General features: G+C 34.9%; 1 protein-coding gene across 5 annotated transcripts in view; it reads right to left on the bottom strand.

Annotated features, from left to right (window-relative positions):
• The window catches only part of LAMA2 (laminin subunit alpha 2), a 622089-nt gene that overhangs the window by 171474 nt on the left and 435141 nt on the right, over positions 1-15474 (bottom strand). For all 5 annotated transcript variants that reach the window (XM_086707799.1, XM_086707800.1, XM_086707801.1 and 2 more), the window contains 2 exons: positions 13145-13231; positions 8378-8571 (listed from right to left, as the gene is read on the bottom strand). In XM_086707799.1, coding sequence (XP_086563925.1) covers positions 8378-8571; positions 13145-13231 — 281 coding nt within the window. The remainder of the gene's footprint in view (positions 1-8377; positions 8572-13144; positions 13232-15474) is intronic.

Below are 15474 nucleotides of genomic sequence, written 5' to 3'. Positions count from 1 at the left end.
CATTTTATAAAATGATATGTAAATTGTAAATGAGGGATGGAAGAGGAGGTTGGATTTGTAGTAACCCAACGTACTAAGAAGTCCATCCTGATTTGGAAAGTCCAACAAAACATGTGTTCAGAACTCACCTACATAGGTAAGGGAAGAACATACTGTAGTGTCATCCCATATTATTCCTATTAGAAAAAAATAAAAAGGTTCTGAAAGTTATCTGAGCATGCAGCTAGTGTGTTTTTCGCTTGCATAGACGGCAGGACTCCACATGACAATCTCTGATAAATAAAAATCCATTATAACTGCCACATAACTATCATAATGTTTTAAATCTTAGAGAAGAGGGTCTCAACAGTTAGCAGGAAGAAAAATCTATGTACACATTGACATATATATATATTTATATATGTACCTATATATTTAAAATTTTTCATTGTTAGCACATTTTATCTTTATTCTTTGTTGCAGTAACACCGGCTCTAGGCTCAAGAAGTAAATGAATAAAGAACCAAGTTAATTAATGTTGAATATACTGGGAAACCCATGTTTGCTTTCAGTGTTTTGCATTGGTAGTCAGCATAGAGGAAAGTAAGATTTCCAAGACAGACCTAGTTTCAAATCATTGCTCTGTTGAAAAGTCACTGTGAAACTTGGAAAAATCACTTAAATCACCTAAATTCAGTTTTGTTATCATAATACAGGGATGCTGCAATAATTAAAAGAAAAGCAAATAGTGCTTAATATAGCGTCTGGAAGATGGTAAACTCCCAATACAGGTGAACCTTTAAGGAATTACTATTATGATGAACCATGTGTGGTGAAGGGGGCTTTGGAGGACACCTAAAATCCGAAGGCATATACATTGGTTAACTATGACCAGGCACTGACTCTGATTGGTGAGGTTGACTACGTTGGTGGGTTGAATTTGGCTCACAATGAGAGACTCTGCTCTCTAAATATTTACTATTAAGGACATAGATTACTTGTTTAAATTCCTCATGACAGTAATGGAAATTCCATGTATAAAAGGCTTACGTCCTACAAGAAATTCACCATTTGGATCCCATAAGATTCTAGCTTGCTCACTGGCAATTGTCTATGGCAGCTACAAGTCTATTTTAGGGACTTAGGTGCTCCAGAGAAGCTTGTCCATGATTTCTGAATGTGCTGTGTTACACAATCTCTACAGCACAATTTTATATCCTTTGTTAAATAAATTAATTGTGTAACTAACCTTAGAGTGAGTATATAGACTCTTTCCACCAATATGCAGCTCTCTTGAGATAATGCAATAATCATGCCCAGGTCATTTATTGTGCTTTTGTCTATTTTTTTTTTTTTAATATACAAGTCCACAATAGGGCCAAATTAAATTATGTTTTCTAGAAAATTAACCAAAGAGAGAAAAAATAACTATCTAATGCACACTACTCACCTGAGTGCGTATTATCTAATAGGAAAAACAAGTTATTTTTTATAATCAGTACCATCTTAACAACAAGCACCACTTTATCTCCTTTCTTAATCAAGACAGCATGGGCTCTAAGCTCAGAAGAGGTTTTTCTCAGAAGACATTTCTCTTACTACATCCATATTCTCTTACCCAAACCAGGCTACCTTCATCCACTCCCTCTCACAGGCCTTATAAAATTCCACTGTAATCACATGTGATAAACAGCTCTGCAGATCAAACATGCCAGGTGAATCATTCTTTGGTTTCTTGTTCTGATTTAGCTTAAGGATATAGAAAGATATTAAAAAGAGATTTGAAGGTAAGTCAGTTATGTCCTTATTTGTGTCTTAATTATCTCATTTCAAAACTAGTAGTAGAAAGTGAGTCCTGGAAAAGGCCAACATAATAGAAGCATGGTATATTTTTTCACAACAGGAAAAAATTTTTAAATATGAGAAAAGAAGAAAAGTCTAAATATATTCTATGCAACAATTCTTACAGTTAACCTAATAAAGGGTAAGGAATAACATTTCTAGAAATCAAAATCACTAATATTTAACAGCAACATAAGGAAAATCTACACAGCATTTTTAAATAAGAATATGTCTTATAAATATCTTAAAATGTAAAAGAAATATTTATTTATAAAATAATTATAAACACATAAGAAAAGGCGTCTACCCATAAAAAAAACCTCCATAACTTAACACTTCTTTGGTACAAGAAAAACATCACTATTAATTAATCCTCCAGAAAAATATTAAAATTCCCTGGACATAGCAATTGAACTGAATACCATGTAGAGCAATGGGAAATACATTTCTCTGGGGGACAAGAATAATGCAAATGAACATTATAAGGCTAATGTAACTCTAACTGATGTATTGGCACTTTTGTTACCACATGGGACCCTGGGAGATTTAAAATGTACCAATGTGAAAGAGAAAAAAAATGAGTTGAATTTTCTTATAAATTTATGTAAATGCATATAAAGTATTAATCACCAACAGAATAAGAACATAGAGCCACTGTTGTTGATGGGCAGAATGACAAATGTTCAGAAAATAATCCCATTATTTTATCTCTTACAGACTTTAATGTATTATTGCAATTTTTGTGCTTAACATCAAATGTGATCTTTATACTTCAAGTTTACTTCTGGATAATTAAGAAAATAGACGATTTAGGGATAAGTGGGTGACTTAGTTAAGTGTCTGACTCTTGATTTCAGCTCAGGTCATGATCTCACGGCTTGTGGGTTGAAGCCTCATGTTGGGTTCCACACTGACAGCACAGAGACCGCTTGGGATTCTTTCTTTCTCTTTGCCCCTCCCCCACTTGCTTGTGTGTGCATGCACACTTTCCCTCTCTCTCAACATAAATAAGTTAAAAATTTTTCTGAAATAAAAGAAAATTGATAATTTAAAATTCAAGGACTGTTTACATTAGAGTTTATATTTGGAGCATCTATATAGTATCTAGTTAAATATATCAATGTTAATAATCTAATTTGAAAACAATATTGAAAGTAATGCAATTACATTAGAGGTCCACTCCAATTATCATTAAAATATGTTATTATACTTGAAAAGAGTATATACATATATGATCAATAACTGAATATGATAATGTGTATGTATATTATATGTTACACTTTATCTTTCCCTCCCTTCAACCTTGAAATTTATTTTTATTTTAAATTTAATACAATTTCATGATTGAAATGCATTGAAGAAACAATTTAAGAACCTATGTCCCCAAACATACCCAGTCTTTACCTTTTTTTGGCATATTTTAAAAGCCAGCTATAATACATGGAGACTAAACGATGAATTGGTTAACCAGGAAATCAAAGAAGAAATAAAAAAATAGATGAAAACACATAAAAACAAAACACATGGTAAAAAATCCTTGGAATGCAGCAAAAAAAACTTCTAAGAAGGAAGTTTATAGCAATACAGGCCTACCTCAGGAAACAAGAAAAATCTTAAATTAACAACATAACCTTACACTGAAAAGAGCTAGAAAAAGAAGAAAAAAACAAAACCCAGAGCTAGTAGAAGAAAGGAAATAATAAAGATTAAAACAGAAATAAATGAAGTAGAGACTAAAAACAACAATAGAAATGACCAAACCAATTAGGAACTTGTTCTTTGAAAAGATAAACAAAACTGATAAATCTTTAGCCAGATTCATCAAGAAAAGAAAAAGGATTCAAATAAATAAAATCAGAAATGAAGGAGGATAAATAACAACTGACTCCAGAGAAATTATAGGAGAATATTATGAAAAAGTATATGTCAACAAATTGAGACAATGTAGAAGAAATGGATACATTCCTAGGAACCTATAATCTTCCAAAACTAAATCAGGAAGATATAGGAAATTTGAACAGACCAATTCCAAGTAATGAAATTGAATCGGTAATAAAAAACTCCCCCCAAAACAAAAATCCAAGACCAGATGGCTTCACAGATGAATTCTACCAAACATTTAAAGAAGAATTAATACCTATTCTCCTCACACTATTCCAAAAAATAGAAGAGAAAGAAAAACTTCCATATTTATTCTATGAGGTCAGTTTTAAATTAACTTGATATCAGGGGCGCCTGGGTGGCGCAGTCGGTTAAGCGTCCGACTTCAGCCAGGTCACGATCTCGCGGTCCGTGAGTTCGAGCCCCGCGTCAGGCTCTGGGCTGATGGCTCGGAGCCTGGAGCCTGTTTCCGATGCTGTGTCTCCCTCTCTCTCTGCCCCTCCCCCATTCATGCTCTGTTTCTCTCTGTCCCAAAAATAAATAAAAAACGTTGAAAAAAAAATTAAAAAAAAAAATTAACTTGATATCAAAACCAGACAAAGGTACTACAAGGAAAAGAGAAAAACAGGTCAATATCTCTGACGATAACAGATGCAAAAATTCTCAACAAAATATTAGCAAACTGAAATCAACAACACATTAAAAAATAATTCACCAGATGGGGCGCCTGGGTGGCTCAGTAGGTTGAGCGTCCGACTAAGGCTCAGGTCATGATCTCACAGTTTGTGGGTTCCAGCCCCATGTCGGGCTCTGTGCTGACAGCTCGGAGCCTGGAGCCTGTTCTGGATTCTGTCTCCCTTTCTCTCTGCCCCTCCCCTGTTCCCATTGTCTCTGTCTCTCTCAAAAATAAATAAACATTAAAAAAATTTTTTTAATAAAAAAAGTAATTCACCAGAATCAAGTGGGATTTATTCCAGGGATGCAATATTCAAAAATCAATCAGTATAGGGGCACCTGGGTGGCTCAGTTGGTTAAGCATTTAACTCTTGATTTGGGCTCAGGTCCTGATATCATGGTTTGTGAGATCAAGCCCCATGTTGGGCTGGGTGCTGACATCAGGGAGCCTGCTTGGGATACTCTCCCTCTCCCTCTGTCCCTCCTCCCCCACAAATAAATAAATAAACATTAAAAATTATTTAAAAATCTGTATAATACATCACATTACAAAATAAAGGGAAAAAAACATGATCATTCCAATATGTGCAGAAAAACCATTTGACAAAATACAATATCCATTCATAATGAAAACTCTCAACAAAGTACATTTAGTGAGAATATTCCTCAACATAATAAAAGCTATATATGAAAAACCAACAGTTATTCATACTCAGTGGTGAAAACTGAGAGCTTTCCCTTAATATCAGGAATAAATAAGGATGTCCACACACACCACTTTCATTCAACATAGTGTTGGAAGTCCTAGCTATAGCAATCAGACAAGAAAAAGACAAAAGGCAGCCATTGGTAAGAAGGAAGTAAAAATGTCACTATTTGCAGATGACATGATACTATGCATAGAAAACTCTAAAGGCTCCACCAAAAAACTGTTAGTACTGACAAATGAACTCAGTAAAGTTGCAGGGTACAAAATTAACATATAGAAATCTGTTAGGTTTCTATGCACTAATAATGAAGTAATACAAAGAGAAAGTAAGAAAGAAATCAATCTCATTTACAATTTCAGCAAAAATAATAAAATATATGGGAATAAACTTGAGGAGGTGAAAGACCTGTACTCTAAAAACTGTAAAACATTGATGAAAGAAATTTAAGAGGACACAAACAAATTGAAAGACACCGCATGCTCATGGATTGGAAAAATTAATATTGTTAAAATGTCTGTACTACCCAAAACAATCAGATTTGATAAAATCCATATCAAAATACCAATAGCATTTTTCATAGAAATAGAACAAATTATACTAAAATCTTCATGAAACCATAAAAGACTTCAAATATACCAAGCAATCTTTAGAAGGAAGAACAAAACTAGAAGAATCACAATTTTAGATTTCAGTATATACCACAAAGCTGTAGTAATCAAAACAGTATTGTCTGATACGACACATAGGTCAATGGAACAGAATAAAGTGTCCAAAGAAAATGCCAGGCTTATATAGTGAATTAATCAACAACAAAGGAGGCAAAGCTACACGATGGGGAGAAGATAGTATATTCAACAAATGGTGTTGGTAAAACTGGAGAGCTGCAAGCAAAATAATAAAACTGAACCACTTTCTTGTATCATACAGAAAAATAAACTCAAAATGGATTAAAGACCTATATGTGAGATCTGAAACCGTAAAAATTCTTGGGGAAGACATAGGCATTACTTCTTTGACATTGGCCTTAGCAACATTTTTCTAGATATGTTTTTTTCAGGCAAGGGAAACAAAAGCAAAAATAAACTGTTGGGATTACACCAAAATAAAAAGATTTTGCACATCAAAGGAAACAACTAACCAAACTAAAAGACAACCTACTGAATAGGAGAATATATTTGCAATTGATATATCTGGTAAGGATCTAATATCCAAAATATACAAAAAACTTTTACAACTCAACAGTAAAAAACCAAATAATCCAATTAAAAATCGACAGAGGACCTGAGCAGACATTTTCCCAAAGAAAACCTACAGATGGCGAACAGACACATGAAAGGATGCTCAACATACTAATCACCAGGGAAATTCAAATCAAAACCACGATGAGATATCTATCACCTTACACCTGTCAGAATGGCTAGAATCAAAAAGACAAAAAATAACAAGTGTTGGGGAGGATGCAGAGGAATCATTGTTCACTGTTGGTGGGAATGTAAATCGTTGTAGTCACTGTGGAAAACAGTATGGAGGTTCCTCAAAAAGTTAAAAATAGAGATACCATATGATCTAGTAATTCTACTACTGGGTTTTGGCCAAAGAAAATGATTCAAAAAGATATACGCACCTCCGTATCCATTGATAGATAAATGTGTAAAGAAGGTGTGGTATATATACACAGTGGAACACTACTCAGCCATAAAGAAGAATGAGATCTTGCCATTTGTGACATTATGCATGGAACTAGAGGGTACTGGACTAAATGAAATATGTCAGATAGAGAAAGACAAATACTGTAACATTTCACTTATAAGTGTAATCTAAAAAATGTAGCAAAAAAACAGACTCTTAAATACAGAGAATAAACTGATAATTGGCAGAAAGGTCATAGGAAGATGTGTGAAATAGATTAAGGGGATTAAGAGGTACACATTTCTAGTTATAAATAAGTCATGGGGATGAAAAGTATAGCATAGGGAATATAGGTAATAATATTGTAACAATGTCATTTGGTGACAGATGGTGACTACACTTATGGTGACCATTGAGAAATGTACAGAATTGTTGAATCAATATGTTGTTCAATTGAAACCAATATAACATTGTATGTTAATTATACTTCAAAAACATACATTCATACATACATGCTAGCCAGCCTTAGCTTTTAAGATAACTCTCATAAAACTGGAGCATGAACAAAAATTCTAATTAAAATGCTATTAAGATTTAGACACACATAAGATGTTAAAACCAGAAATACTGGCATGCATAAATACACTAAAATAGGTAAGTATTGAAACAAAAGCTACTCCAAAATTTTACATTTCTATTTTTTTTTTAATTTTTTTAAATCTTTATTTTTGAGAGAGAGAGACAGCATGTAAGCAGGGGAGGAGCAGAGAGAGAGAGGGAGACACAGAATCTGAAGCAGGCTCCAGGCTCTGAGCTGGCAGCACAGAGCCTGACGCGGGGCTCAAACTCATGAATCATGACCTGAGCCGAAGTTGGACACCCAACCGACTGAGCCACCCAGGCGCCCCACACATTTCTATTTTTTAAAAAATAATTGAGACCACTAATGTAAATGCCCTCAAGGCAAAGAGTTGCATAATAGCCCCTCCCTAAAATTATAAATAACCTAATTTTAGATTATAACTTGTATCACCTATTATATTTAACACTGATATTCAGTGTACTTTCTGTATGGCATTGCTGAATCAGTAGCAGTTATAAAAAAAAAAAAAGAGAGAGCAAACTGTTTTCCATTTATTATACCTATGAGTGAAAATACTCATTCACTGTCACTGCTTCCAGGATCTGCAGTTCAAGAGAAAGTTTTGAAGCAGTATGCCCGTGGATTTCTCCACAAGCTAGGAAAGTCAGTAGTAATTCAAGGCCTAATGTGTCTGTCCAGCCTATTACAAATCCAGGAGGATTCTGAAAAATGGAATGAACCCAGATCTTTAATCTGTCACAAAGGCTAAGCCAACCCTATGTAAAACTGCAAACTCTGGGATGGACAAAATAAAATAAATTACGCCTCCAACAGCTTTGTTGTACGTCTTCCGGTAACTGACTAGAGCCTGCTGAGGATTTTCTCACCTCTCTTGGCTCAGTGGGATACAGACAAAAACAGCAGGCAAACAGCATAAGGTAGATAGCGTCAGAAAGAATGAAGAATAGCATTAGGTACTGCAGAGAAAGAAAGAAAAAAGGGTCAGTCTTTCTCATTGGAAAGGAGACAGAAATGGAACCAAGGCCCCCAGAACTAACGGCGGAGTTAGTATACGTACACACGCACTCCGTGCTCTCGCGCGCATGCCAGTGCTTGCAGCCATCACACTTCCGCCCTGTGGCTCCAGGTCGGCACGTGCAGAGCCCCGTGATAGGGTCACAGGGGACAGGCAGCGAGCCATAGGGGTCACACTCACATTCTTGGCAGGAACCTCCAGGGCTGCTGGGGCTGCCAGTATAGCCAGGGGCACACCTGGATTTAAATAGTGAGAAAGCAGGAGAGATTAATAGTAAGTCCTGTCTCTGGTTGAACAAAACTGATACCACCAGTCAATAGATGAGGAGCCAGCAAACTTTTCCTGTAAAGAACCAGATAGTACATAGTTTAGGCTTTTACAGATCAAAATAGAAAATCAAAATCATTCAGTGAGAGAAATACATTTGTAAACCTTTTTTTTTTTTGGGTTGATGGAATTCAAAACAAAATCATCATCATAATAAAAGAGTATAAATTATTTTGTAATAATAATATATTAATGTAAAATCAATCTACCAATGAGAAAAAGGAAGCTCTTGTTAAGGTATCAAATTTACCTAACTAGGGCTCAAATTTAGTGCTTCCTATCTTCATATTAATTGTAAATGTTTGCCTGTAACAACATTCTTAGCTTATAGTGCCAAACAGAATTAGGCAATGGGCCAAATTTTGTGGGTGAGTTTACCAACCATTACTGTAGATTATAAATATTGTTTTGAAGTCTTTTTTAAAATTAGAAATATTGACACCTGAACTTTCCTAGACTCATGTATTTAAAATCAAAATGACCAAATAATTCAACTCATTTTATTTATGAGCAAAAAGAAGTAAGTTAAGTGACAATAAACTGGATTTTGTATTTAATTTTACTGGTCTTTCTATCACATCTTCCTCAAGATGGAATTTTCATTATATACCCAAGGAAGCAGGTTAATGTTATGCAGACAAAATATATAACATTAATTTCAGGAATGAGAAAGAAAATCCAACTGGATGAACCCAAATGAAATCACTTCATTGACTATTCCACCCATTCATACATCCATTCACTTAAGTATAAGATGCTAGTGGGGCGCCTGGGTGGCACAGTCGGTTAAGCGTCCGACTTCAGCCAGGTCACGATCTCGCGGTCTGTTGAGTTCGAGCCCCGCATCGGGCTCTGGGCTGATGGCTCGGAGCCTGGAGCCTGTTTCTGATTCTGTGTCTCCCTCTCTCTCTGCCCCTCCCCCGTTCATGCTCTGTCTCTCTCTGTCCCAAAAATAAATAAATGTTGAAAAAATTTAAAAAAAAGATGCTAGTAAGATCATATGCTCTGGGTTACCCAGTAAGGGTAACACATAACTGTTGGTCCTGATTTAATTATTAAAGCACTTCCTATCTTTCCTAAAAGTCTCCCGGTTTGGACTGTGTGTGTGTGTGTATGTGTGTGTGTGTGTGTGTGTGTGTGTGTATCTCATCAGCTAAATATAATCAACACCCAGAGTTTTTGTTCCAGAGACAAGCATGGGAGGAAGTTGGGAGACAGGAGGAGGTTGAAGCCAAACATGAACATTAGGCAGATAATCCAGAACTATCTTCAGTAGCCTGGGAGTGTGGAAATTTGCACAGTTGACTGTGAGTGTTAATTTATCTTCTGCTGGTTAGAAAAGGCAAAACAAACAAACAAAAGTTATCTATAAGTAGGCTTTTATACATTTGTAGTTTTAATTGCTATTTTATTTCCAATGTAAGATTATAAACACTCCATAAAAGTACCATTTAAGTGAGTCCACTTAAATGATTTCTTAACATTTGCAGGTGTAAGAATTCTACTCTAACCAGGTTGAGATTGATTAAATGCTCAAAGAGTTTATTACAAAAGTACCAAAGATAAAACATGGGGAGGGGTTGCTACATTACAGGAGCATTCAAGACATGTAAGCAATTTTAGACCCGAGCTGATGAACTTAGGCAGGTCGTAAGGTGATTCAGATGATTTAAGAAGCTCTCAGAAGCGGAACAAATTTATTTGGAAAGTTACAATAAAAATTTAACCAAGACCTTTGGTTTAATTTAGCTGAATAAAAGCAATTTTTCAGGGAAATACAACTTTATCATTTATGTTAGTGATGAAGAATGAAAAGCTGTAACAACATTTGAGACTGCAAAAATAATTCAAGCCATTCGCTTTTGATAGTGTACGACCTGTTCGTCTATATACTATATGAACTGTCAACTCCTATTGATTAAACATTAATGGATATTAAAAAAGTAAATTTTCTATAATCACTTTGCCTTAAGACAGTAATTGTCATTTCAGGGCACCCTTGCAGTCTTTTCTATATACATGCTTTCTTTCATAGATAGTGGTAACTTCAATTTATAAATGTAGTATACTATGGAACATTTTTTTTCATAAATTACTGCAGATAATACCCTTGGTGTCCACAGATGCTTCCAGTCGTCATCCTACTCATATTTACAAGGGCATGAAATGAATATTACCCTAACCATGAATACCAAATATTCATATTTGGACATTACAAATATATATAGTCAAAAGTTGTACAAATCTCCAAATCAAATAGAAATATTTTTGGATTTTGTATTGCTTTGAATTCTTTAATTATCAATTTCTATTGGCACAGAAATTGTGAATGCATTGTCATATATATATATATATATATATATATATATATATATATAAAGTAGTGGATACTCTGTTTAGATTTTCCATATATAGAATTATTTGGAAATATATTTTGCAACCTTGTAGAAATTTCATCGGAATTTATAAAATTTAATTATTTAGTTATCTGCTTATTTCCATTATTAACACAACCATTCCTGGTTATATAAAAGAAAACTTTTATTTTTCAATTATTATTATTTTTTAATTTGAAAAATTTTTAAGTTTATTTATTGTTGAGAGAGTGAGCATGAGCAGGGGAGGGGCAGAGAGAGAGAAGGAGAGAGACAATTCAGGCTCCACTGTCAGCCCAGAGGCCTACATGGGGCTCAAGCTCATGAACTATGAGATCATGACCTGAGCCAAAACCATGAGTCAGACGCTTAACCAACTGAACCACATAGGTGCCATATATATATATATATATATATATATATATATATATATATATATATTTTTTTTTTTTTTTTTTTTTTTTTTTGTAATAGAGAGAGAGCATGAGCAGGGGAGAGGAGCAGCAGAGGGAGGGAGAGAGAATCTTAAGCAGACTCTACGCTCAGCACAGAGTCCAATGCGGGGCTCAATCCCACAACCCTGGGATCGTGACCCAAGCCAAAATCAAGAGTCGGATGCTCAACCCACTGAGCCAACCAGGCACCTCCAAAAGAAGACTTTGAAATGGGTGATGATTCAATTAATTAATATTGGTTTATGTTTGCAAAGAGATCGATAATTTAAGGAAGTGCTCCTAGAAGAACCCTGCAAAGGAGTGGGTAAAGCAGGACATGGAAAAGAAAGGAAACAATGGTATGATTTCAGGTGATGTCCCAGTCTTAGCCTAATTCCATGGAAAGCCTGGAGTAATTATAAGCAGAAGCATAAGCATGTGGACTTTTGTACTCCCATATTGGAGGAACGTGGGGTAAATTCTCAATCATTTTTGCCCCTCTTATGGGAGATGAGGTTTCCACGTAGGCATGTAGGCAGGGCACCAACAGTATCCTCTACACATTTGTTCTTCACAATTTTAGTGTAAAGTAAGTAGACCATAAGCTATTCTGATACTACAGGTGAGAAAAACGGGTCCTAGCTAAGTTGGTAAAGCTAGACTATGTCCATGGATAAAAACTTTATATTGTTATCAATTAAATGCTAAAGCTATCATGTGTGTATAATATAGTTAATATTAGTTACTTTAGAGATAATACCTAAAACATACTAAAAGTGGTAGTGATATGCTTCAATATCCAGGATACTGATCTTATGGAAAATATGGACCCAGAAGATACTAATTACAACCTAACTAGACAGTCTGAAATTGTGCTTCTTAATTTATCATTTGTATTACAGTCAGTATTCAATTTAATAGATACATAAATACATTATCAGATTCTGTAAACAAAAAATATGGTGAACCAGAGGGGAGGTGAGTGAGGGGATGGGTTAAATAGGTGATGGGGATTAAGGAGGCCACTTGTGATGAGCAACGGGTGTTGTTATGTAAGTACTGGATCACTAATTTGTATACCTAAAACTAGTATTACACTGTAGGTTAATTACCTGGAAAAAAAAATATGGTGAGAGGAAGCATTTAAATAATATTGTTTGCTCATTGGAAAGGAGCACCCAATAACAAACACTTTATTGTTTGTGTTCAAATTAAGAGTGCTTGACACATTTACATCCTGAGTTATGTATATACTTGGTGGTATAGTACCATAGTGCTCAGAACAGCGACACGCACACAGATAGATTCAGCCAATATTTTCCAGTGCATTAAGATGAGAATTATGTGTAACTAGGTTTTTATTAACTACTGATAATATGCACATATATAGATATGTGCACATTCAACATATACATCTACACTAAATATAGCTATGTAGATATGTATACACTAAAACCTAAACTATGTAATTGTGAAATAATTTGGAAACTTTGAAAAAGTCGAAGATGGAAATAAACAACTTTCTTCAGAGATAGCGTATAGATATAAAAGTAAAAATAGTTTTGAAGGCATATAAACTACTAAGGAAAATGAAAACAAGTTATGAAAATAATGAATACTTTTCTATTGTGATCTGTTACTGTATGATCTCTATGTTTCATGACTGTTCGTACCGTTCACAGTACTGGCCTTCGTATCCTCGTGGACAAGCTGTGCAGCGGTAATCATCGAGGCCTTCCAAGACACAAGAAGGACTGAAACTGAACCAGAAAGGGGAAAAAAAAAAGATTGTAAAAAATCTTTTAACCTATTTATTTTATAGATTTAAGTAATTCTATCCATTATATAGACAAGTGAAACTTAACTTGGGGTGGTTATAAGTGCTGTATTTTATAATATAAATTTTTATTCAAAGGTAGGATGTCACAACTAAATAATGCCAATAATAGTCAACAAGTAAGTATGGTTGGCTTTCAATGGATTTGCAGTGCCTCGCACTGTGTAAACATTTTGAAATTTTAATAATTCTATGACAAGCATAAAAATATTAAACATCCAGCAAAAGTGTCCTATTTCTCATGAATTGAAAGAAAAGTATGACTAGAATTAGTGCACATTTGTCTGATAGAATATTACTGAATATTTTCCAAGTAAAAAAAAATGGTCCTAAAACCATATAATTTTTTTTCTGAAAGCTCAACCTAAATTGCCACTAGCCTTTGAACACATAAAGTGTGAATAAATATTTCACTTAAAATGAGAGTGCCTTTTCTAATTTACAAACGGATTTCAAACTAAGTTTATTTTAAACACAAAGTAATGTGAGTTAACGTAAGAAGGGAAGGTGCTCTCCATGAAAATGAGTAAGAATTTCCGATAATTTATGATCTTTTCTATTAAGTAGGTCTTATATAATTTGCCCTGTTCTCACTACTGACTGGTAGACCACAGCCTATCAGGCTTTGCCAGGGTTTCTGATCATCTTACCCTACAAAAGAAATACTTAACAAGACTTGAAAACTAACCTGCACTAACATGTAATTTTAGGTTGTTACAAACTTCTTTCACATATAAGTCGAGGATTCCCACTAGGTAACACTGCATGGTGCACTGGAAACTTAGAAGGAAAAATATATATGTATTTGTTACAAAATGGTAATGCTGCAAACTCCATTCTTTTTCTTGGTCCGCTAAAGAAGTTTATGCTGAAAAAGATATATGGTGTATACACCAGGGCCACAACTCCTTTTGGTCAGGTGCCATTTGGACCCTATTTTAACTATCTTCTAGCACACTGAATCAATAGTACATGAATGAGTAATAAACTCTAACCTTTGCGAAAGAGGTGAGCAAATTGATCTACTACTCACAAACTCTATCCTTCACAAAATAGATCCACAAACACGTAATTGACACATTCTGGCAAGCTTTTAGCTCTTCAAGCTAAAGCTTGATGCTGAGTGCATCTGTACACACACACACACACACACACACTCCTATGTCACATTTCAAACTGCTTATCTATCTATCTATCTATCTATCTATCTATCTATCTATCTATCTATCATCTATCTATCTATCTACCGATAGATACTTGGAAACAAATTTTTAGACATTTCAAGTGAAACTCTAGAGAGCCAACATAATTAAATTATATTCATTTACAGTAATATATCTATCTCAATTACTATGCAAGGATGTTATAATTCTCCTTGAATAGTTGATATAAACTTTTTTGAGTTATGATACTATGGTGGATTGAATGAAGTCTTTTCCTATATCATGTGTAAGGACTTAATGAAGGAGGGTGTAGGAATCATAACTTACTGGAAGTTAGAGTTATTCTTTCTGCTCCCAACTCCCTCATCTACACTCAATCCTCACACTGTCTGCGGGGTCACTCTGAAATCCTTGTGCTTTTTTCTTGGGGGCTACCTTTTATATTTCCTTATGTTTGCTAATTCCAAATTTGCCTCATTAGGGTTTTTAAGATGTAGAGTTTGCCAGTCTATGTTGTTCTTGTGGATACTACAGAGATGAATTGGCCTCCCGGGTACCACCCCCTTCTCCTTCTTTCTATGTTCATCATTGGTTCTTTAACAGTATCCTCTGCTGCAGGTTCCTATACATCATGTCCTTGACCTCTTCATGGGTCTCCCAGTTCAGTCTTCAGATTTCTTCTATCCTGTCCTGTCCTCTCTCCCCTAAATGATCTCATTCCATCTTAAAACCTTTGCATCTACACTAACAGATCTAAAACTGAGTTTCCCCCTCCAAAAAATACCACTGGTCTTTCTGTAATTCTCCCCCATCTCATCCATGGTCACTCTGTGCTTCCATTTATCCTGCCAGAAACCACGGAGTCAATGTTACCTCCTTTCTCTCACATTCCACACACGTTCTACCTGAAACTGCTGCTACCGTCGCTAACATCACTGCATTACCCTGTTCCAAGCTGCCTCTTGCCATTGGAAGACTTTTAGCCATTAGGACATTTCATTAT

The sequence above is a fragment of the Puma concolor genome, chromosome B2 (genome assembly GCF_028749965.1).
Source record: "Puma concolor isolate L17-30 chromosome B2, mPumCon1.1.hap2, whole genome shotgun sequence".
Classification (NCBI taxonomy): domain Eukaryota; kingdom Metazoa; phylum Chordata; class Mammalia; order Carnivora; family Felidae; genus Puma; species Puma concolor.
Note: the sequence above shows the minus strand (reverse complement) of the source record. Positions and strands in the feature narration are given on the sequence as shown.